At 41.7% G+C, this 24,785-nt stretch overlaps 2 protein-coding genes and 1 pseudogene across 2 annotated transcripts; 2 read left to right on the top strand and 1 right to left on the bottom strand.

Annotated features, from left to right (window-relative positions):
* Nucleotides 1-608: 608 nt before the first annotated feature.
* On the top strand, nucleotides 609-5,567 carry LOC105895284 (solute carrier family 22 member 4-like). The gene is made up of 10 exons (XM_031571473.1): nucleotides 609-1,046; nucleotides 1,340-1,443; nucleotides 1,744-1,898; nucleotides 2,003-2,174; nucleotides 2,330-2,450; nucleotides 2,719-2,819; nucleotides 3,440-3,654; nucleotides 4,022-4,204; nucleotides 4,323-4,458; nucleotides 5,076-5,567. Exons 1-10 carry the CDS (start codon nucleotides 657-659, stop codon nucleotides 5,161-5,163), a joined length of 1,665 nt encoding a protein of 554 aa, XP_031427333.1. The 5' UTR covers nucleotides 609-656; the 3' UTR covers nucleotides 5,164-5,567.
* A 590-nt stretch (nucleotides 5,568-6,157) lies between these two features.
* Nucleotides 6,158-15,398, bottom strand: LOC116221392 (annotated as a pseudogene).
* Nucleotides 15,399-15,593: 195 nt separating this feature from the next.
* On the top strand, nucleotides 15,594-24,668 carry LOC116221423 (solute carrier family 22 member 4-like). Its single transcript, XM_031571474.2, has 11 exons — nucleotides 15,594-17,123; nucleotides 17,821-17,924; nucleotides 18,213-18,367; nucleotides 18,691-18,862; nucleotides 19,204-19,330; nucleotides 19,485-19,585; nucleotides 19,705-19,919; nucleotides 20,041-20,223; nucleotides 20,738-20,873; nucleotides 20,975-21,157; nucleotides 24,565-24,668. The coding sequence occupies exons 1-10, from the start codon at nucleotides 16,734-16,736 to the stop codon at nucleotides 21,060-21,062; spliced, it is 1,671 nt and encodes a 556-aa protein (XP_031427334.1). The 5' UTR covers nucleotides 15,594-16,733; the 3' UTR covers nucleotides 21,063-21,157; nucleotides 24,565-24,668.
* The last annotated feature ends 117 nt before the right edge of the window (nucleotides 24,669-24,785 follow it).

Below are 24,785 nucleotides of genomic sequence, written 5' to 3'. Positions count from 1 at the left end.
TCAATTCTATGGAATTTCAGGATTTTATGTTCCATAGCAATGACTCACTGAAGACACACAAGCACCCCATCATAACGTTTTATTCCTTCATAGACATGGCACGCCTAGGACTGGTATTCTGTTGCACAAACACACCTGTACAGAGGAAATGGAATCAATCTTGTAACCATTTTAATGACTCAAGCACTATGGTTTGCTTTTGCCTGTACAGTGCTGGGTTAAAGCAATTTTGAGTCTAATAGCCATATGTTTTTAAAAAATTGAAAATAAATGGAAAAACACGTCTTCCCGTTCCCCTTTCCATAAACAATCAAACATTTCTGTGATAATACAAATTTGTCCTGGTGTCATTAAGTATCAATACAAATTTCTCTTGGGATTAATAAAGTATCCATCTATCTATCTATCTATCTATCTATCTATCTAAAGTCTCTACTTGAATATTTTCCTTTGTTGTTGTCAGGAGGTCAGGAGATTTTACGCATAGAGAAATGTAACTTCTGGTTTGTTAAGTTTACTAACAATGACTTACTTATGATAGTCTCACTCCTGATCTTGACTTGTTAATCATTACACTTTGGTTAGACAGCATGACTGGACTTTGAATTGTCCATTGAAATCACATAACAAAGGGATACCTCAAAATATTTGTAGTCATGGTGGACTATGATGAAACTACTGCTTTCCTGGGTGTGTGGGGACAGTTTCAGCAGATTGTATTCTTTGTACTCTGTTTCAGTACCATCCCCAATGGATTTAGTGCCTTCTCAGTTATATTTCTCGCAGCTGCACCACCCCACCACTGCCTGGTTCCTGAGGGGAACCTGAGTGAGGCATGGAGGGCAGCCATCATTCCGTCCCAGGTGGTGAACGGGCAGGCGGAGCAGAGCATGTGCAGCAGGTACAGGCTGGATGTGGTGAAGAACTACTCTGCTCATGGCCAAGTCCCTGGTGTTGATGTCAACGTCACAGACATCGAGCAGGAGCCATGTGTGGATGGATGGAGCTACAGTACAGATATCTACCAGTCCACTATTGTTACTGAGGTTTGATGACTGAAACTAAACAAAACTATTCAAAGAAAAGGAGACAAAATGATCGAAAATCGATGTAGATGTGGTAATAAGCCAGACTAATTTCCCACTTGCACAAAAGAAGCCTCTCTAAACTGATAAATACAATAATTGCAATATTATGACTGGATAAACAAGCACATACATGAATTGTGTACTGAAATGTTGATCAGTAATGTTAATGTAAATAGGACATGTTTAGGATGGTGCCACGAATCGATTGGTCTTTGTTGTCTGATGCATTTCACCACATATGATTCTTGCAGTTTGACCTTGTCTGTGGTCAACGCTGGAAGGAATCGTTCACCTCCTCGGTCTACTTCCTTGGCGTCTTATGTGGGTCATTCTTTTCTGGTCAACTGTCAGACTGGTAATAAGAAAGTTTGATTTGATTGATTGATTGATTGATTTACAGACTACTTGGTCAAATGGATGGCTGATGGATAGTAATGGCACTTACAGTGATATTATACTGAAAAGAATTTCTGAATCACAGCTTCACTAAAACATTAATTCATTGATTACATTCACTATTTAAATCTAAAACTATTTAAGTAAAGAGATGAATCAATGTTCAGTTTCCTGTCATTCCATTTTGCAACATACTTGAAAGATACCTTGCCAATGTAACATAATGTACACCCGCACTTTCCTCCCTCAATTTGCATAGGTGTGGAAGGAAACCTGTCCTTTTTATGACCATGATGATCCAGACGGTGTTCACCTTTGTTCAGGTTTTTTCAACATCTTGGGAAATGTTCTCTGTTTTTTTCTTCATTGTAGGATTGGGACAGATATCAAACTATGTGGCAGCCTTTGTCTTAGGTATTCACAATGTTACTAAACAATGTCTGCCTCTTATACATACATATACATACATACACATGCATGTGTTTCATGTCATTTTGAGGATTTTAACATGCTGACAGGTGCAGAGATTCTGTCTGGTTCTGTGAGAGTCCTCTACTCATCTCTTGGTGTCTGCTTATGCTTTGCCATTGGCTACATGATGTTGCCCCTGATTGCGTTTTATATCCGTGACTGGAGAAAGCTCTTGGTCACCCTGTCTGTCCCTGGACTGATCTACATCCCTCTCTGGTGGTGAGTTTAGGCAACTGTCAACAGCACAGACCCACTGGCCATGCTGTGCCCCAATAGTCATTGTAATACAATATATTACAAATAATACTACGTAAAACAGTGCCAATACATGAACGCACCACAGATTTATTCCACACAAGTATCTTTTTGTGTAGGTTAATTCCAGAGTCTCCTCGCTGGCTTCTGTCTCAGGGTAGAGTGAAGGAGGCAGAGGCCATACTGAGGGATGCAGCCAGGAGAAATAAAGTAATTGCCCCAGAGATCATCTTTGTGGAGGTACATAATAGTGAGATAACACTGTATTTGTCCTCTGAGATCATATTACTAGGGGGCATTTTTTTTGCACCAGTATCCTACATTCTGGCACAGACTTAGTATCCTTCTAATCTAAGAAACATCAGAAAATGATCATGTCTTGAAAAACGATCAGTAACAGTAACCCTTTGACACAGTCCTCTCATCACTGCTTCAAGGGATCTCACTTATAAAAAGAAAAAAAAGTTAAAATGAAGTTTGAAATAAAGAAAATGTTTGTTTGTTTTAGGTTGAAGATGAATCATCTAAAACCACAGAGAAATATAATTTTTTGGATCTCCTGAAAGTGGCCAAAATAAGATATGTAACACTAATTCTTTTTTTAGTCTGGTAAGTGCAAGTAAAATTCAATCTATTACAAAATGAAATATTTGCCACAACAGAAGAAAATTATTTTAAAAAAAAATGTACTGCCAGAGAACTTCTCTGAGAGAACCGCTCTGATTTGCAACTGCAACTATGCTGTGAGTTTTTTTGCACAAGAGAATGTGAAAAGTTCCCATCACTTTTCATCTTTAGTGTATGTTTACCTTTTCATCTTTAGTGTATGTTTACCTTTTCATCTTTAGTGTATGTTTACCTTTTCATCTTTAGTGTATGTTTACCTCACGTGAGCACATATTTGCACTACTATGGGCCAAATAGTCCATCCACAGAGGGTGCAGCCAATGAACTGTGCTGTATTTACATTGCACTAAAATATGCAACCAGGAGAAAAGGCAAAACAGTGTGAATCTGCATATTTCTTAAACAGTAATATTAAGGAGGAAGAGTATACATACATACAATACAGTATGTAGCTTTATCTTAGATATGTAATATTAATAAAAAATGATCCATATGTCCGGCACAACATAGAGCATAACTCTAATTTAGTAATCAATGTAGAATAAAGAGTCCTTTGTTATTAATATTATTATTATTACAGTGAATGAACTTTGTGTCACCAGGATGACCCTGAGTATGGGTTATTTTGGCCTGTCTTTGAACACATCCCGCCTGTATGGAGACCCCTATGTCAACTGCTTCATCTCCGCTGCCATCGAAGTTCCTGCTTACCTCATCAGCTGGCTGTCCGTGCACTTTCTCCCCAGGAGGCTTTCCTGTGTGGTTAGCATGACGCTAGCAGGGGCTGCTCTCTACTCAGTACAAATAGCACCGGCAGGTAAAAGGCAACCAGACCACTGGGCAATGTTATGTCACACCTGTTGTCTCAAACAAGTCTTTTATCTTAAGTTTTGTGATTGTGTAGGGAAGACATGTCATGCTATGCAAAAAAACATGAGACCTCTGGGGTTGCTAGCACCATGCTCCACTGGTTCAATAGAGCACAAAGAGTGATTCTGTAACACAGAGGAGAAAGAGGCTGACATGCAAAGCAACCATATTGTTCTGAACTTCATAGTAACATTCAGTGTCATGAGTTTAGCTGCTTACTGCAAAATGTTTGAAACATGTTTCAGCTTTGTAATTTCTAAACAATCACAGCCTTTAAAATGGGCAGTCTAATTAAAGACTATTTTTATACCTAGACTTGCCAGCCGCCTCCAGGGCTCTGGAGATGTTGGGCAAGTTTGGGATAGCCACCGGAACAGCACAGATGTTTGTCTTCACTGGCGAGTTGTACCCTACTGTGATCAGGAACACTGCAGTGGGGGCCTGTGCCATGGTCTCTCGTGTTGGCAGTATCATTGCTCCCTATCTCATCCATTTAAGTGAGTTTACAACAACTAAACCAAACCTCTTGAGAAAGCCAGAGAAAACAAAGGAGTGCTCTTTGCTTATGAACACTTTGATGTTTCACCCACACGCAATGGTCTTGTCCCTCTGCAGGTGTATTTAATGCGGCCCTACCTCACATGCTCATGGGGAGCCTATGTATCCTGTCTGGAGCAGCCGCCATCCTGCTGCCAGAGAGCTTCAGGAAGCCTCTCCCACAGACCATAGACCAGATGCATCAAATGGAGTGGTGAGAAGAACTCAGCCATATTCATTCCCTAGGACGGCCAGCATTATCATATCCGTTCCATACATGCATGTGTGATAGAATGATACAACCTTATCTATCTAGCTATCTATCTATCTAGCTATCAATCTTTTATACATTAGTGAGCCTGTTATGTTGGTTGGAGATAGTGGATTAGTCAACTGTCACCCCCAAACTACTGCACTTCTATCCATCTGTCACAATTATGGATGATCATACTCCATACTTCATCAGAGCAGTGATGTTATTTGTGATAATGCATGTCCTTCAAGTCCTTATAAAACAATTCTAGAGTGGGACAATAAGTTAGCAAGAAACCGCAAAATATTGTCGCAAAAAGTGCTTTAATATGCCACATTTCATCCCCCCAAAAAGCTACTCCACAAATCATATTTGAGTCTACATCGAAGACATAACAATGTTAACATGTCAGCTAGCTTGTCAAACTAATGAGCTTAGTAGGTAAGAAAACATTTGTAATGAGAAATAACAACACTGGTGGAACGGGTTTCAAGCAGTCAGATTGTATGGTTGGAACTTTTATTCTATTACTAAATAATGTAATTTTATATAATTCTGTTGCTAATTTCATTTATCAGGAATACATGCTCATGCCACTCCAAAGAAGAGGACCCATGTGGGGACATAGAGAACATTAATACAGTGGTGTTGGAGGTCAAACTATGAACAACTTTGGTATGCCATCTTGACTTAAGTACAAACAAAGACAGACATATATTTCACAAAATATTCAATTTAGCATTTTACAAAATCATCAAATACTTCAGGGTTGTCAAGACACAAAGAATCATGCAACTCAGTAAAATGTCAATCACATGTTTTATCCTGCACTCAGTCTAATTTATTATTATTAAAAAGGCTATTTTAAAACTTTTTATTTTTATCTAGATACTCTATTACAGTAGTATATATTTTGTCTTTTTTTGGTCGCTTTGGCTTACCGTAGAGAATTTAAAATTGCACAATTAAGACTCAACATGAGTGTCTGTGAGAGAATGTATGAATGTGTATTATTAGTAAATGACCATAATAAAAACTGAAATAAGTGAAAAATGAATGTAACTATGTAACACCCTGTCTACAGTAACTTCACTGTTTCAGTCCACTAAGTAGACGTGTAATGTTGGATCAGGTGGATCTGTCACATAGTTTCAACTGGACGATCCTCATCTCCTTTATCACTGGTGAGATTATAGATTTTAGATCTTTCACTTCTCTTGCAGCTGAAAAAATACATGTACAGTATATTGCAGTTATGACAAGAACACCGTCAGATATACACCCTGATTAAGCTTTACAAAACTTTATAAACCGCATCAGAAAAAATGCTGTTCAAATGTTTAATAATAGATTTAAGATGAGCCCCAGATCCAATCCAACATATATTCTCCCTCCAACTATCCATCCCATATACCTAATCTGTGTACACAAATTCTTTCTTCTACGAGAGTTGGTTGTAGTTCAAACTGGTCATTCTTGAGGCCGTGTGCAAATACTGGCTAGTGCCACTAGGGGGAGCTCCAGAATCTGCTCCGTGACCATGACCGATCATTTCAGCAGGAGGAGCTCTTGAACTAGTCATTGACCAGACAGCCAGAGAAGCTCTGTCCCTGTTCAGGCAAGCTTTATCAGGATGACATTTCTTATTTACTGATTTTAAACATTTAAACTTTTGTATTCTTAGGTTATAGTCACCAAACTTCCCCAGCATCTCTAGTGTGATGGCAATACTGCTCATATCTGTAAAGGGACATGGGGAACATGGTGTATGTCTGGTATTGTGGGCATTGGGCATTATACGTTTTTGAAAAAGTCTTGATGTTTATTTTACATTTGTAAGTTCATTTATTTTTAATAATTCATTGGTGTCAATGAACTTAAAGTGTACTGTGAATGGTTGGGTCTCTTCAGTGCATACAGCCTCAGAAAGCATCGTCTTAGCTTAGATTTTCAACAGGACTTTAAAAATACATGTCCTTGGCAGTATCTATGCTATATATATTGGTCTATATATATATATAGACACACACACACACACACACAGTAATTCGTTTCTACGTCACTACAGTATCACACTGTATCTTACGCTGTGGTATGAGGTGAATGAAAAGCAGCACAACCCCTCCCTGAAAGAGAGAGAGGAAGAGACACATGCGCCGTGGCCAGTATCGATACATAAGCCAGGCTACGGTGTATGCTGGCAGCTCAATGGCCGCAGACAGAAAACAGTTCAGGTAGGAGTCCCCATGCAGGTTTGCCGTGTTCAGAGACAAGTATCCAATTGAGAGAGTAGTCCTAGGACAGAGAGGGAGAGAGAGAGAGAGAGAGGAAGAGAGAGAGAGAAAGAGAGGGAGGGAGAGAGAAAGAGAGAGAGAGGACAAGAGAGAGGGAGAGAGTGAGAACAAGAGGGAGGGAGAGAGTGAGGGCGAAGGCTGATGAAGGCTGAAGAAGCATTCTTTGATCTTCACCACTGCTTCATTCATGACTTGTTTTCTATTATTAATTAACACGGCAAGAGACCGGACACTCACCAGACCAGGCACAGCACGATAGTTACGCTGCGGATGTTGTTGGTCTTCACCAGATCACAGATGTTATGGGACTCCATTTTTTCAGCTTGGTTGGCTTGCTATAGTGCACGTGTCATAACAGGTATGTTGTTATGAACAATGCGTGGCCAGTGTGGTACAAGATGTTAATGTCACTTTAAAACAAAACAAAGACCAAAAAGTCAACAATTAACTCCACACAGCTACAATAACAGACTTGCTTGGACATTCATTTCCCTCAGTCTCAGGCAGAATTAATATATTTTATCAAGCTTCTTCTCCTCAGAACTCAGATTGTGGTACTATAACATATATGAAAAAGAACACACTTGACAGGTGATTACTTTTACTTGTGTATATAAAGACCAATGTTTCACCACAAAGGACTTCATCAGTGTCTAATTCTAAAATTTTAACCGAAATTAAAGTAATCCATGGCAATGAAATACACAGTGCCAATGATATACTCAGATACAAAAGTGGAGAGCATTCCGCAGACCTTCCCATGTGAACCCTGAGCCCTGGACCCACTGGTGACATTGCCTATCACCATGGGGGTTCGGAAGTCTCTGCTGTAAGTCTCATTCCAGGTCACTTTGTGGAAAATTACGAAGGTCTCTCCAGCGAGACGAATGCGTTCACAAAGAGGCCACTAGTTTGTAAATTCCTTGCCAATGTTATACGCCTGAGTGATAATACGTGCGGTTGTATCAGCTACCTTAAATAGCTTAGATTGCTGTCAACTTCACCTCATGATTGTGTGCTGAACCAGAAGAAACCTTGTTCGTTCAACTCTCTCTCTCTCTCTCTCTCTCTCTCTCTCTCTCTCTCTCTCCCCTCACTTACTTACTCTCTTTCAGTTAATAGTTTTTGCAAACAATAAAACAATGTGCGTTCTTCAATATCAAAGAGGTGATACAGGATCTATAATATTTGGAATTTTCAAAGCTCTTACAGGGTAGTACACAACCATGGCAGGTTTTTCAAGGTGCCATGCAAAAACTTTCTTTAAGGTCTAAGGTGAAAATGTTTGGAGAATATGTGAAGACGTATATTGTATCATCAGACAAAAGTTCCTTTTTAATCAAAATGTTTTTTTAACTTAATTACAATGTCTCTAGTCTATGTATCATTGTGATATGATAGTGATATGATCGCTGAGTGACAGAAACATACGTTTTTACGAATCACTACTAAGGAAACTTTAGTTGCTATTTGAACAGCTGCTGGTCAAACAACACAAGGGTCTGTTTCACCAGCTGCAGTCGTGTGGTGTGTATCAGTCTGCAGTTAATCATCTAAACCATAACACTAAAACTAACACTCACACTCACTAACTGACCATTACTACTAAGAGAGTGAATGTTTTCTCGTACACAAAGAAGAACCCTTCAGGAGAAATCATTTGACATGTGACGGTATCACCCTTTCTTTGACCTAACGCCAAAAGCAATTATTGAGCACTTGTAACAACTGACGGCTTCCAGGTATAGCACCTGAGTCAACTCCGACATTCTGCATGTCACTGAAAATATTGCAAGTATGCCGAGTGCCAGCTAAGGACAGCACTGTCCATCTCACACACAGCTGTGAGCCCCTCTCACCTGAATGGGCTCAAAGATGACCTCTGGGGCCGTCACTCCGTTTCTCCTGGCTGCATCCCTCAGTATGGCCTCTGCCTCCGCCACTCTACCCTGAGACAAAAGCCAGCGAGGAGACTCTGGAATGAACCTACACAAACACCATAAACAGAGTCACTGCAAACAGGAGAAGATAGCCTTGTGGACACCACCAAGGGAAAGTGCATATGAAAACATTCTATTATTCTTTTATTATGTATTGTGACACCTCAAACATCCTTATCCTGCTTATGTCTGCCACATAGCTCTTTTTAATGTGCTGAAATTCATTTGTTTGTGGTGCTGCTTTCTTTTTCAAACCCCTGTGTATTCCTGTGCCTTGGCATGTCATCATCCAGCCCTTAATTTGAAATTTGTTGACCAGATATTTGTCTCAGATTTGCATCATTCTGTTGTCGTACACACAAGTACCTGGTTAGCTGCGGTAAGTACAAAGGTGTGTCATATTGCATAGCAGGTGTCTTATGTCCCTTACACCTGTGCTCATGATGCTCCCAGACTCATCATCCCTGTTTCATCAGTTGTGCTAGTATCTCCTTTTCCCTGTGGACCCCCTTATCATCCAGCACACCTACAGTACCACCAAAGAGGAATGCAGAGAAAGCCTGGTAGCGTGAGGGCAAGCTGCAGCATCCGCCAGTCCCGGATGAGATATGCCGCCAGAGGCAACAACATGTAGCCCAAAGCAAAGAAGAGGCACACACCCAAAGTCCCAAACAGGATTCGGACTGATGGGCTCAAAATCTCCATCCCTGTTGGCGGCAGACAAGTGATTTAGAGACACCATCAGGGGAAGCTGTGTAAAAACACCCACATTTGCATGTTGTACTTTGCACAAGACACAAAATTCTTAACTCAATTGGCGATTCAAGAATAGGGCATGGTTCTAGGGCAGGGTTCAAACACTTTATGCCAGTCTTTGCTTCTCCATGACTTTTGCCTTTATCTCTAAATCCCACCTCGGAATCCTGTGTTTGGATAATTCTAAAATCTTATTTACATCAAAAAGTGAGGGACCAGCAGCATCTAGGGAAGAATATGTAAAATAATCCAAGACAAACAGAATAAGTACCTAAAATAAATGCAGCTACATAGTTGGAAATTTGTCCCATGCCAACTATGAAATAAAAGGCACAAAACCAGAGCCATGATGGAGAGAAGACCTGAATGAGAGTAAATATCGTCTGAACTGCCATAGTACTAAAGAGCACTATCTTCCTTCCAAACCTGGAATATAAAAAAGGGAAAGAATAAGGGTCAAAATCTTGTGCCAACACCATGGTTAGGTCTTGGTAAGGTGATCTAAAAAGCTAAATGGGCCTCAGCTAAGTCCATGATGACTGAGTAACGAGACTTCAGAGGTGTGTAGGTGTGTGTGTGTGTGTGTGCGTGCGTGCGTGCGTGCGTGCGTGCGTGCGTGCGTGCGTGCGTGCGTGCGTGCGTGCGTGCGTGCGTGCGTGCGTGTGTGTGTTGGGATGGGATTTAAACTTTGACATGTCCCCTGAGCACAAACATCGCTACTGGTGTTGTATATTATGTTAGCTTACAAGACACGGCACTGCTCCAATTAAGACAATCAATTTCAATCTCATCTCATCTCATCTCATCTCATCTCATCTCATCTCATCTCATCTCCTCACCTGTCAGATATCTCGGAATAGATTAGTCTTAACATTGATCTCAGAAACATGAGAATTCTGGTCTCTGTGGGTTGTAGGTAACCCCTGATGCTGAAGACGCCGAAGCAGAAAACCATGAAGATGCCTCGCTTTAGTGGAGAGGGACCGCTGGAGACTGACCTCGTCCAAGTGCAGCTGGCGGCCAACTTCAATGGCTGGTAGAAGAAGAAACCGGGGTCCAGGTGGCATTCACACTGGAAGGGGAGATGCTCCAAGAGTTAGTGCTTGGTTCGGGCTCTGCAATGGGCCAGCCAACCTTTGAGCGCCGGATGGAGAGAGTTCTGTCTGGTGTTCCCCGGAGCCGGAATGTTGTTTACTTCAGTGACCTTCCTGTGCATCGCAGCTGACTTCCAGAGCGCCCTGGCGAATCTGCAAGAGGTCTCCCACACCATCCGCCGAACTAGCCTGTAGCTGCATCCGAAAAAGTGCCACTTGTTCTGGAGACAGACAGCATTCCTGGGACATGTTGTCAGCCCAGCAGGCGTGTCCACCAACCCAGTGAAAGTGGCAGCAGTGAGAGATTGGCCAGTCCCCCGTGACGTTGGCGAGATTCCTGGGGCTGGCGTCTTACTACTAACGCTTGGTCCAAAGCTTCCCTACGATAGCCATCCCGCTACCTAGAATGCACCGGTCACACTTCACTTACCTGGTTGCTGAACTTCCGAAAGCCAGAGGGGCAGCACAGTATGGCACGGACATGCAGACGCCCTGTCTCGGTGGCCAGGTGAAGCCGGGCAGTGCTGGCCCTCTCATCACAGCATGGAGAAGAGTGCAGCTGCTTCGATGTTGGCCAACCTACGAGCTACCAACTTGGATGACGTCGACAGCGGCCTCCTGTCCTCAGGATGAGCAGCAGCCATCCCCAGTCTTCAGCAGTGGTGGGCAGTGACCTCCAGTCTTCAGCTGCCACCACTGAGATTAGCGAATGGAAGCTCATAGATCCCGAGCAGCTGCAGCGAGACCAGGCTCAAGATCCTGTCCTCGTCCGGGTTCAGGCCTGGTTGGGGTCGGGCCAGCAACCACCCTGGACAGCCATCTCAGCCCTGGATCCCAAGACCAAATCTCTCCATTCTCAGTGGCCCAGCTTCACCATGCAGGACGGGCTGCTGTATCGAGGCTCCTGGGGGTCAGTGTGACATCCTGCTGCTGCTGGTGCCTCCCTGCCAGCATGCCCGGGTCCTCCAGTTGGTTCGTAGGAGCAAGCCACTGTGGTCATCAATGAGATGCTCCATCAGCTCTGGTCCAGTGCTGTTGGCAGGACGTGCAACTGTACGTCCATCGGTGCGATGCCTGCACAGCAAAGAAGAGTCCGGCCAGGCACACTCACGCTCGACTACAACAATATCAGGTGGGGCGCCTATTGAGCAGGTTGCCGTGGTTGTGCTGGACACGTTTCCTGTCACTGACCAGGGGAACCGCTATGTCTAGGTGGCCAAAGATTATTTCGCAAAGTGGCCAGAGGTGTATGCGGTCCCCGACCAGAGTGCTGCCACCCCTAATCAATGCCTGGCCAATGAAATGTTCTCTGCGCCGTTTCTGTGTGCCCGCAGAGCTGCACAGTGACCAGGGCCAGAACTTCGAGGCTAGCGTGTTCAGTGAGGTTTGCTGGTGGCTGGGCAACAAAAAGACTCAAACTACCCCGATGCATCCGCAAAGTGACAGACTGGTATTGCACTTTAATCGCACTTTGGAGACAGATATCGATACTGATCAGCCTCTGGCAGCGAGGCTGGGACCAACATCTGCCCCTGGTCCTGTGGGTGTACTGGACTGCAGCACAGGAGTCTACGAAGTGCATCCCTGCAGCCCTCATGTTCGCATGAGAACTGCGAACCCCGGTGGACTTGGTGTTCGGCTGCCTCTGGAGCCAGAGGTGGACAGTGAGCTGGGGCTGGACTATTTCCACAACCTTCGATCGAGGCTGTGGGAGGTGCACGAGTTAGCCAGGTGGGGACTGATCGAGGCTGTGGGAGGTACACGAGTTAGCCAGGTGGGGACAGAAAGAGGCTGGGGCCCACCAGAAGTGAGCTCATGACACCCGGTGCTGCGGGGAAGACTTCTCCGCTGCAGAACAGGTATGGGTGTATTGCCCCAAGAGAAAACAGTGTCACCAAAGCTGACGAGTCAGTGGGTCCAGCTGTGTACCATCGCAGCTAAACTATCTGAGTCCAGCTGGTAGGGACAGTTTTCCTCCACTGTGACCGGCTGGCTCCATATTGGCCCCTAGCTCTCCCTGGGAGTGGGGAGGGAAACACTAAGACTGAAGGTGCAGCGCCCACCCCTGTGCCCTCTCCGCACAGCAGCAGCTCCCGGCACACCTTAGAGACTGTGTTGCAGGTATAGGTTGATGGGGACATGTGACCCGCTTGTTGGGGGCTTTGATTGTTATGTGACCTACTCCCAGTGTTTGTTGCCAAGAATGTCTGTACATTTGGTTTTAGTGTTCTAATTTCGAATATTTGGTGTTTCACCTCTTATGTTATGTATAGATGTATTTTTTTGGTTAGCGATTAAGAGTCAGAGTGTTGTATAAATGCACTAGTATAATTTAGCGTCATTCTACACCCTGGCTGAGCCTGTAAAATGTGTCTGTATAAGCATGCTAGATTTGTCATTCTGTATCAGTCTTAACGCTTGTGACAAGAACTTCACATATGCGCTTGACTTTGTGATATCACTACAGTGTTACGAGACTGCATATTACATTTTCTCTCGTCCTCAGCCCCATAAAGAGAGATATGGTGCAAGCAGATCAAGGGATTCATACACCTACATGGCTGTTGTCTGTTCTGAGTTATAAACCATTACAGCAGCACTTTGAACTGCAGTACACGATTACAATCTATGTAAGTACACTTCAATCATAAATGTCATCAAAATTTGGGATGACATTAACTGAAAAACGTGGTACATTAGCTTTAGTTAATCATTTCATTCATTCGTGTAAACAACAACGTTGTAAATAAATAGATAATTAACTAGCTGGATGGTGTTCAACAAGTAAGCTAAAATAGTAGAACTATAGCTTGTGGAGGGCAGGGCTGAACTAAATTAATAATTAGGCCAATATTTATAAATTGGGGTAAATGTAATAAAAGGAGGTACATATACGAGGAGTTGTTAAATTGTTCAATGTTCAATTAAGGGAATAATTGCGCAAACCAAAGTGTAGCTAGTGAAGAACGGGCCTATGGTTATGGTCCAGTTCGTACGATTACGTACCGAAGTGTAGCCTTTCTTCGTGATCAGAATTATATAACAACACATCCGCAAACTTTTATGCTACATACCTCAGAGACAATAGTAGCTATGTATTGTTGCCGTGCCGGTCGTATTCCCATCCATCCTTGCACACCTCCTGATGTATTTCTGAAACGTTCACGTCTATCCAAGGCTCGTAGCCTTTGTCTGAGTAACTTTTAATCAAATCAAGTCTGTATCTGGTACATCTACTGAGTCGGATTGTCCCACCATACTCTTCCCAGGGAATACAAACGTTTCTCCATTGGACTGTGATGTTGTAGTGTGCGGGAATATGGCAGTGGTGAGACGGAGTGTCGCCCATAAACACAATGGACAGTCCTGTAAATCCATTGGATATGATGCTGCAGCATAAGAGAAAGAACACTCCGTTGGAAAGGTCCCCATTCCCCGAGGAAGAGGGTCTGATCATCATAATCGCCCCCTTGCATCTTCATATTGAGTGGAAAGGAGTTGGGCTGGTGTTGCGGTCCGTCAGATAACTTGTCCAGAGAGTGCAATCGAGTCTTCAGTGGGTTTGAGTAACCGAACAGTTTCCCACCCTGGTATTTAACGTTGAGTGTAAACCCCTCAATTTTTTAATTTGACACTGCTGTTGTCATTTTACCTTTGTTAGGTAAATGTAGCCAACCTTACAAATGGGCTATAGTCCTAGACTAAAATATGGTACTTTTTTCTCGCTTTAAAAAAAATATATATATGACTAATTATGGTGGCATAGAAAGAGAATGTATCAAAATGACACATGTTGGCATGGGTTAGTCGACAGAGGTCGTTGCATTGTGTTTTCATCGTTCTGTAGAATTTTTCGATTCAATTTAGAATTTGAGGGATTAATCCAGTTGTTAATAAAAGCAGTTTTATGAGTAGGCCAAGCACAACGGCTGTCAATGATGTTTGAAACAAAGTTCTATGTTAACCATTAACTACTGTGTTTCAATTATATTAGGTATTTATTATTGACCAGAAATGTGCCCTGCCAGCACCATAAGAACGTTTTATTATGATTTATTAAGCCAACATGTAATAATAAAACAATTCAAGGCAAAGACTAAGAGACTAATAGAATGTATTTTAATGTCAACTTAGAGGTATTAGTCTATTTCCCAAAACAGAGGAGAGGCAGTAGTAATAGTTGATTAATGCCATGTTATACTTAGGCCTAAATGCATTTGCAATTGCATCCTGTTTCAAAGGATTCAAATGGTTTAAATTGCAGGTTAAACTGCACACTAGACAAAGTCTAAATACATTGCCTGGGTAGTTTTCAGAAAGCTCTCCATTACACTTTATTCACATACGTTCAGTATCTTCAAAAACAGTTCTATATGGCTACAACAAAACACATACACTTCACTGACAAAAAGATGTTGTCAGGTATGTAACAAACATTTGCAAAGTAGTTTGTCATTTGCAAAGTAGTTTAGCATATCAATGAAGAGTCTGAAACATCCTGGAAACCACTTTTCCAGATTAATTGCTTTCAAACATACACTGTTGTGGAAATATTGTCAACTTATCTCAAACAAAACCTTCACATTTATGATTAGTCAGAAAAAACAATCTTGTCAGCAATTAATGGAATTAATGATGAACCTGGGTAAAGAACAGCCGAGTGGAGCGAATCACTGCCAGAGTTCAAATTTCAACTGAGAGGTCAAGCTTTAAAAGCAGCAAATGCCCGTAGACGGATTCTTCACAGGTGGAGAACAAGTAAGTCCATATTTTTTAATTAAGACCTTTGTCAGGTTTTTAATGGCACACACTACACACTGGAACACACGTGCATATATGGAGGCGACACAGGACACACACACGCAGGTAGGCCTGAGGTTGCGGTGAATTTATTTTCTGCTTTTTTTTCCCATCCTGGACCGTCCTTCCTCCTTCCGCAGCTTGTAGCACCCGGGGACCAAGTGAAGTGAACTGTCCATCTTTGGTCAGGGAAGGACATGTGTTATGTTATTTTGCATGTTTTTTCTGTTGGGATCCTTAGTGGAGGAAACCCCTTGTGAACACGGGGAGAACACGCAAACTCCACACAGAAAGGCCCGGGAGATAGCCCATCTGTGCACTGTGATATATGAATTCATAGCAAATGACCATTCATGTATCACAAATAAGTATTTTTTCATCAACATCTTATTAGTGGTAGGAATATTGTTGTTGGTGTTTTTTGATAAAACAGTAATCCTTGATTTTTGGGATGTTTCTTTTTTTTTTTACTTTTATTAGAACAATTTCCTTGACACTGAGTCTCACACAGCATGTCATACAATGTTACAAGTTTTTGGGATGTTTTTAACGAATATTAAGTAGAGTTATGATTGTATTTAGTGAAAATTTAGTCAGATCATGTGCCAACAGATTAATCTGGACACTGATTTTATTTATTTATTTGACAAATTAGTGATGTTACATGGTTCCAGAGAAATTTACAAGAAAATAATAGTTTGTCTTTGAAGACTGCTTTCATGATTATTGTTATTATTATTATTATTACTATGATTATTATTATTATAAGTATTGCATAATTAGGATGTCTTCAGAAAATGTAATTTCGCCAAACTATGTATAACTTTCAAAGATGGTATCAACCCAACCTGCCCACTTTCCCCTTTCCATGCAGTTGCCTCCTGTTTTCACAACAGAACAAACTACGGATTTTAATTCCATCTAAAGCCATTCACAGTTCAGTCACATGTAATTCCTTTGGGTCTTTTGTGAGGGGGATGGTTGTTGTTCTGAGAAAGAGCTATTCTAGCCACGTTAGGAGGGGAGGGTAATGCGAGATTAGCTGAAAAAAAGAGAAGTTGCTCCAAACAAACTCTGAGAACTCAAATATTCTGTATGATAAAAGTGACATTCCTTTTCATCTCATCCAAGGTTTCTTCTCGTTACTAGGGGCAGTGGACATTCGTTGTTACATCTTGTGATTAGGAGGTCTTTAGACACTTCATGAAAAGGCTCATGCCGTGCTGGGCACAGTCCGGCTAGAGTTAGAGTGAGATATCAGTCAGGGGGTTGGGAGCGTGTCTATAGTGAACATTCTAACGTGGTTCTCCTCCTCCTTGGCAGGGACTCTCCTCTCAAGCATTATCAGCATAATGGGAGACTATGATGATGACACAGCTTTCCTGGGACTGAGAGGGCCATTCTTTGTCATTACCTTCCTGCTCCTCAACGCCATCTGCATCTCCACGGGCTTCGCTGGTCTCTACTTTGTGTTTGTGGGGGCCACGCCACCCCACCACTGCCTGGTTCCTGAGGGGAACCTGAGTGAGGCATGGAGGGCAGCCATCATTCCGTCCCAGGTGGTGGACGGGCAGGCGGAGCAGAGCATGTGCAGCAGGTACAGGCTGGATGTGGTGAAGAACTACTCTGCTCATGGCCAAGGCCCTGGTGTTGATGTCAACGTCACAGACATCGAGCAGGAGCCATGTGTGGATGGATGGATCTACAGTACAGATATCTACCAGTCCACCATTGTTACTGAGGTGAGTGGATCACATGCACAAGATATGCAGAATATAACAAATGGGGATCAGCAGGTGTTTGCAATAATCCAAAACTTGTTATGAACCATAGTCACTTACAGAGAAATGGGACAAGGTAACAAAAACACTAAATCAATATTAATAAAAGCATCTAAAGAGGACCTATTATGCTCATTTTCAATGTTCATAATTTAATTTTTTTGGGTTTACTAGAAGAGATTTTCATGTTTCAATATTCCAAAAACACATTATTTTTCTCATACTGTACATCTCTATTCACCCTCTGCCTGAAACACTATTAGAGCTCCTGTGTCTTTTAGCACCCCCCTCCTAATGAGCCCAGTGTGTTCTGTCTGGTCAGCTAGGCGGGCAATAAGGATTGTGTTACGAGATTGTGTCATCTTGTCACAAAAGATATGGGCTGGGATTCCAACGAGGCGTTTCAGACAGCTGAGAAAAAGTGGTTTCTGTGGGACAGTTACGCCCTCTGGCGAGTACTTGGGCTTTGTAACCTTGGAGACCATTTACATGCACAAAAAAGCTTAATAACACACTAAAGGAAATGGATAAACCGTAAAAGTGTAATAGCTCCTCTTAAATTGTCTAAGAAACTAAGCATTTAAGTGGAAAGGGAAATCATCAGATTTGTTGTTGTTTTGCTACTCAAGTTTTGTGTATGTTGTTTTCCTGTTCATAGTGGGATCTTGTATGTGATAATGAATGGAAAACTCCTCTCGCTTCCTCAACTTTATTCATCGGGTTTCTGATAGGATCCCTTATCTCTGGTCAACTATCAGACAGGTAATTTATCTTGTAATTTTTAACTCCCAAAGTGCCTCTTCTGTCTGGTTCTCTGCTGATCTTACCTTGAACATTGGCAGTTCTCAGTCAGTGATGGCTGCAGATTGAGCACATCAGTAGCGGTAGTGGTGCAGTGGCGCCATCTGTTGTTTAATACAAATAATGAGCAGTTCAATTGGCACGAGTAAAAAAAAGTACAACAGTCATCCAAATTCATGAACTTCTGTGGCTAGGATTGAGCTGTATCAATCTCTTATTTCCTTTTTTTCTGTCCTCTTTCCTTTTGAGGTTTGGGAGGAAGAAAATAGTTTTTCTTTCTCTGACAGGTCAAGTCCTCAGTATGCTCATTCAGTCATTCTCTCCATCGTGGCTGGTTTTTTGCCTCATCTACGTCTTAGTGGGGGCTTTCCAAATCTCTCTGTATATCACTACATTTGTTCTGGGTACGTGTACTTAATCAAGGAGGGATAAACTATTTGTTGTCTACCCTTTTCACTGTAAGAGGAACACTTATGCAACAATGTTACATGATCAATTTGGTATTGTGAGACCTCTGCCTTCATGCTGTTGGTGTTTCCTTTTGCAATAGTTAGCTGTTGCAGATTTACTTTATTTATTGGTTAAAAAAACTTAAAGTAGATGGAGAGAAAGCCAAAGCCAAAATCTTATATGAATAAAACATTTGATATTTCCTTATTTCTATCCTTTCTCTTTTTCTTCACACACACACACTTTGAAAGCTAATTTTTCTTGTTTTCCACTGTAGGCACAGAAGTGTTAAGTAAATCGTTGCGTGTGATCTTCACCACTCTCGGGGTCTTTCTCCACTCCTGCATTGGATACATGCTGCTGCCTTGGTTTGCCTTTGGAATGAGGGACTGGAGGCCTCTTCTGCAAATTCTCTCTGGTATCATGTTCGTCTACATCCCCCTATGGTGGTAGGTCCTTCTAACATCAGGATCTTTGCTAGGGATGCTCGCAAGATCGTTTTATCCCATGATCTGTGGGTGTTTTTGCAGTGAGAGTTTTTCTGACTACTCTTTAAATGTGATGATTCTAAGAATTAATGAAATGGTAATCTGGTGATCTAAAGGTGAGCTGTGATCTAAAAGTGAGCTGTGATCTAAAGGTGAGCTGTCATCTGAAGGTGAGCTGTGATCTAAAGGTGAGCTGAGCTGTAATCTAAAGGTGAGCTGTGATCTAAAGGTGAGCTATGACCTAAAGGTGAGCTGTGATCTAAAGGTGAGCTGTGTTAATCAACCTTAATCTGATCAAACAGGTTCGTTCCAGAGTCTCCTCGATGGCTTCTCACTCGGGGTAGAGTGGCGGAGGCAGAGGCCATAATGAGGGATGCAGCCAGGAGAAACGGAGTGACTGCCCCAGAGGTCATCTTCAAAGAGCAACAGGTTTGAGTTTTCTGGTCCTTATTTCATTTGCCTACACATAGATCTGGTGTCTTCTTGGATCACCTTAAAGACCTTGTGGACAGTTCAAATATCACTAGTAACCTGTTAAGCTAATGTTCCCTTTCAATATATTCATGCAAGTTCTCATTTACAGGTTGAAAAAAGTGATACCGGTAATACAAAGAGTTACAATATGTTGGACATATTGAGAATCAGTAAAGTGAGGACCACTACTTTCTTGTGCCTGTTGTTGTGGTAAGTTCATATCATCATGGTTTTTAGAATGATTTGATGGAGTGAGTATTTAATAATAGGCCCTTAGTTCAGTCAAGCATGTTGCTCTAAGTAACTCATCTTATTCTGCTTCTCCCTAGGTTGTCCACAAACATGGGATACTATGGACTGTCTTTGAACACCTCCAATCTAAGTGGCGATCCATACCTCAATTGCTTTCTGTCAGCTCTTTCGGAAGTTCCTGCCTATATTGTATCTTCCATACTTCTAAAGACCTGTCCAAGGAGACCTCTTCTCACAGTGTTTCTATTCATCGGAGGAGGCTTTCTTCTCTTGATTCAGCTAATCCCAGACAGTAGGAATCTCTCTTTTTGTCTACCGCCCAAAATTCAGAACTGATCCAGTAAGGGAATTTAAGAGGGTATACATTTTTTCACCTCTTCTTTTCTCCCTCCCTCTCTCTCTCTCTCTCTTAGATTTGCATGGCCTTGCAATAGCCCTGGAAATGTTAGGGAAGTTTGCCTTCACCATGTCCTTCACTGTGGTGTATGCCTACACCGCAGAAATCTACCCCACGGTGCTGAGAAACGTAGGAATGGGGATGTGCTCGTCAGCGGCTCGCATCGGCAGTATCACCGCACCTTTCATCATTTACATGGGTAAGCTCTTCATCATTATACCTGGGTAAGCTCTTCTTCATTTACCTGGGTAAGTTCTTCTTCATTTACCTGGGTAAGTTCTTCTTCATTTACCTGGGTGAGTTCTTCTTCATTTCTGAGGGCTCTGCTTAAGTAGGCATTCCTAAAAGTGTGACTTGCTAACACCATAGTCTATCTGTGGCGTATGCATTTCACAAGTATGCTTGGAGACAATGGTATTGAAATTTGGCGGAAATCTTAGTAAGAACGACTGAACAGTGCGATGTGTTGGTAAACATGAAAGTGCAACAGTGTCCTTGTCTTGTAACTGTCACTGTGTCGCCATCCACACCAAGATTTGAAGACTAAAGAAGACTAAACCAGAAGTTTCTACATTTTTGGGCCATTGGGTTTTCTTAGGATGAAACCTGTTTTGCATGACAAACCCTCTGCTATAGAAACACCGTACTGCATTTATTAGGAAAATCATGTTGTCAAACAACACACTTTGTTTTTGTGCTCACCTTTGCCACAGGCACCATCAACAAGTACCTCCCCTACATCCTGATTGGGAGCATGACGTTGGGCTCGTCAGTGGTGAACCTGTTCCTACCGGAGACGTTCGGCCGAGAGCTTCCTGAGTCGGTGGAGCATATGCAGAAGTGCAGAGGGTATGAGCCTCTCTCTCCCTGAGAAATCATCCAATCATGCGGCTGCTGCTGCTGCTGCTTTTGACTTAGGCTTCTGAGTTAATCGCATGCTTTCTCATTAGGTTGTGTCAACAAAGGAAGAGCGCAGACAACTGCCCTGAAGCAGGCGACGCTGACAAATGTGCTGTTCTGAATCAGTCCAAACTGTAATCACTGGCCCACTGCTAACCTGGCATCACAGGCTAACCTGCTAACACTGCTAACCTGGCATCACCTGGTCGCCTCCCCTACTCAGGAAATGAGAAGTAATTCTGACGCAAAAATATCCTCTGTAGATTTTTTTGTATCACATCTGTTTGTGTTTTTAATGCCACATGTATTGTATAGAAAAAACAGGACATTGCACACTCACAGTGTCATAGATTTTTTCAATCACACACTGAATAAAACTGCTTGTCTAATTCAGGGAAACCTGCTCACAAATGGTAAACAGCAGTAACTGATAAACTAAAACACTACTACTACATACTTTCAAAGCAATAGAACACACTTGGGGTGTGCAATGATATTGTGTAGCATATTACATGAATAGACTGGAAGAGAATATTATTCCACATCGGAAAATAATCTGAAATATGTAAGTAGTGTCAAATGCTGAATATTCATTGAACAATCTTTCTGTATATCTTCTGACAGAAATGTAGTGTTGCCCTGTGCCTTTGTGAAAGCTTTTATGTATATATATATATACCAAGGCATTTTATTATTAGATGTAATCTAGTACAACAATTTATGTTATGCTAAATCATACAGAATTGAGTTAAAGTTATTTCTCCCGGCGGACATTTTTCTTTTTTTGATTCAAGTAAGGGCAGTAAACAGTGCTCCCATCTGTGTCCTCCTTTCAGTCCCCCCCCGATGGGCACAGATTGGGAGCCCATCAACACCTGTTAGTGGGTTTCAAATGACACCGTTCCATATTTCTGTCATATCAGCTCAGTAACAGTCCAAGTGCTTGCCAGTGGACCATTTCACAATGGCCTCAAAACAGCAAATCACTATTCACTAAATCACTAAAAATGTACTATTCGTAATCAGATAAAATGTGATATTCACAGTAATGTGTACACATTAAGTACACATTACAGGGTCGTAAAAAGTTGTACTGTATCTATCTATCTATCTATCTATCTATCTATATGTATATCTATCTATCTCTCTATCTCTCTCTCTCTCTATATATATATATATATATATAGAGAGAGAGAGATAGAGAGATAGATAGATAGACACGATTGAAGGACTTGGTATTTTGTAGTGAGGTGTATTTTATACTTTGATAACTAGTCTAGGTCCTGGGGAAGATTTGTATGACCCCATTGAACAACGTGGGATGTGTGCCAAAATCTCTATCCGGCACGAAAGTCCTGAAAATGACCACTATACTGACACTATTATCACACTACAGGTGAATGGGACTTTTTTTTTTCCTTTATAGATATCCTCATCAATTTCTACCAGATTAATCTTCATATTAAGAGAAATATTTTTTATAAATAAATACAATTAAATATGCAAAGTAGGCAATATCTCATTAAATATGCGTACATATAAACTCTTGAAGCTACAGATTTTCTTAGGTGATCACAATGTTTACAGTGTAAGAATTCTGGTTTGATATTTCTAATTTTGTCTGTAGATGTCCAGGGTGGATGCTGTGTGTGTGTGTGTGTGTGTGTGTGTGTGTGTGGGGGGGGGGGGGGGGGGGGGGGGGGGGGGGGGGGTTGGGGGGGGTGGGATTATAAATACAACTGTATACAAAAACAGGACTTTTTTAAAAGAAAGAAAACAAGCATTTAATTGATATACAGACATTTTATATCCAACCTTGCTATTAATATTGGAACGTTAACTCAAAGTGAGAAATACAAAACAGCAGGTTTATTCCCTGTGTTGCAAGGTAACACTTCAGGTCCAGGTACTGGTAGGAGTCCAGGTATGGGGATGATGATGAGAGCTCATTCAGTGATAGGATTTTTACAACTATTGCCTCCCTTGCATTTGCAGTACTTGCAACAACGGATACCAGCTACCCAACAGGGACATCCATTCTTGTGTGCACACTTGCCACATGAGCAGGGATCTGGCAAACCTTCAGGGTTTGAGATTACAATCTCAGGGACTAATAAACTGCCCTTTCTTACAAAACCATAAGCATCTGCATTTAAGATTGAGGTGGCGTCTGTAAATGGTGCTTGGACCCAAAGCTGCTGTTGATAATAGGCTCTTTCTATGTGTTTTCTTGCATTAGTTGAGGTGCAAGCGGTCCTCTCAAAGTCCATCTTGAAGACATTACTATCGAACGCAGCAATGCGCAGGTCGTCAAATGTCTCCATGTCTGTTGATGGTTTGAGACATTTGACCAAGAATGTTTCCGCCATTTGTAATGCACTCTCTGTTAGCTGTGGACAGTTGAAATTGAGAATCAGAGAAGAGTTGTCTGGTTTGCGGACTGTGTTCAGAGCTGCAAGTTTAGTTGAAATTTTGCTGGTTGTATCACACCCAGTCAGCGCATGTAGTGCTGCTGGGAGGCACTGTGTGAGCTCGTCTACCAGCGCTTTGCAGATATCATGAAGTGCTAATATTGATCTTTTCACTCCTGATTTGCGGATAAGCCAGAGCTCTTGGAGGCCAAGACTTCTCCAATTGACTGTTATGTGGTATAATAGGCACACAAAGACATCTGTGTCACCCGATGACAGTGTCAGTGATGTAGATCCTGTACGGTGACCTTTTATATCTATTTGTGGACACAACTTCAACAGCTCAGTCCCAAGTTGTGATTTGGCACTCTTCCTCAAGTAACCGTCTTTGTCAATCAAAAAGAATGCAGAGTTGGTGATCTCATGCTGGAGTAGCTCCTCAACTGTGAATCCCCGGTGACACCCATACTCAATAAACATGAGAGCTTTGATTGTCTCATCTTTGATGTCTGCTTTGGAAGCCAAATTCAAGGTGGTCTTTGGCAAAGTAAACTTGACTTTACTAATAGTCGAGTGCATTGATATCGACTTATTACACTAGGAAATGTAAGCTTTTAAAGTTTAGGTTAATAAATAACTGGCAATTCCTGTATGTTGCTAGTTGTATGTAATAGGTAATAGTTGTAACTTTTTTTAGCCATTTTATTTAAATCAAATCAGAATGCTTACACTCTTCTATGACCTTATAATCATGGTCATTGTGAACATTGTGATCACCTCAGAAAATCTGTAGCTTCAAGGGTTTATGTACGCACACACACACAGCATCCACCCTGGACATCTACAGAGACACAATTAGAAATATCAAACCAGAATTCTTACACTGTAAACATTGTGATCACCTAAGAAAATCTGTAGCTTCAAGAGTTTATATGTACGCATATTTAATGAGATATTGCCTAATTTGCATAGTTTATTTTATTTTTGAGACAAAGTGTGATACAAAAAGTATTTCTCTTAATATGAAGATTAATCTGGTAGAAATTGATGAGGATATCTATAAAGGAAAAGTCCCATTCACCTGTAGTGTGATAATAGTGTCACCTATAGTGGTCATTTTCAGGACTTTCGTCCCGGATATAGATTTTGGCACACATCCCACGTTGTTCAACGCATAAAAATCTTCCCCAGGACCTGTACTAATCCTAAATGTATGTAATTCGTTGCAGATTCGTTGCAGTTGCAGAACGCACTTCAAGCAAAAGAAGCATTATGTTTTGCAAACAAAAACATTGGAGATTGAACTATGACCTTCTTTGATCTTCGGTATAAAACAGTGTAGGTATTGAAAGGAACATACAACCTTCAACCTGCATCGTACTGCTAATATTTCATTTCCCCTATTTAAACCTTATTCCTCTATTTACTTTACCTTAACATTGATTACATT

Source organism: Clupea harengus, chromosome 8 (assembly GCF_900700415.2).
Source record: "Clupea harengus chromosome 8, Ch_v2.0.2, whole genome shotgun sequence".
Lineage (NCBI taxonomy): Eukaryota > Metazoa > Chordata > Actinopteri > Clupeiformes > Clupeidae > Clupea > Clupea harengus.
This window is presented reverse-complemented; position numbering and strand designations above follow the sequence as displayed.

What these genes read in the sequence shown, in the direction of transcription:
- LOC105895284 (XM_031571473.1), top strand. Translation starts at nt 657, where the DNA reads ATGGTGGACTATGATGAAACTACTGCTTTCCTGGGTGTGTGGGGACAG. An exon ending in TGTGGCAGCCTTTGTCTTAG is followed by an intron (nt 1,899 to 2,002) that starts GTATTCACAATG and finishes ACATGCTGACAG; the next exon opens with GTGCAGAGATTCTGTCTGGT. An exon ending in CAGATGCATCAAATGGAGTG is followed by an intron (nt 4,459 to 5,075) that starts GTGAGAAGAACT and finishes TTCATTTATCAG; the next exon opens with GAATACATGCTCATGCCACT.
- LOC116221423 (XM_031571474.2), top strand. Translation starts at nt 16,734, where the DNA reads ATGGGAGACTATGATGATGACACAGCTTTCCTGGGACTGAGAGGGCCA. An exon ending in GTCTACATCCCCCTATGGTG is followed by an intron (nt 18,863 to 19,203) that starts GTAGGTCCTTCT and finishes CTGATCAAACAG; the next exon opens with GTTCGTTCCAGAGTCTCCTC. An exon ending in GATTCAGCTAATCCCAGACA is followed by an intron (nt 19,920 to 20,040) that starts GTAGGAATCTCT and finishes TCTCTCTCTTAG; the next exon opens with ATTTGCATGGCCTTGCAATA.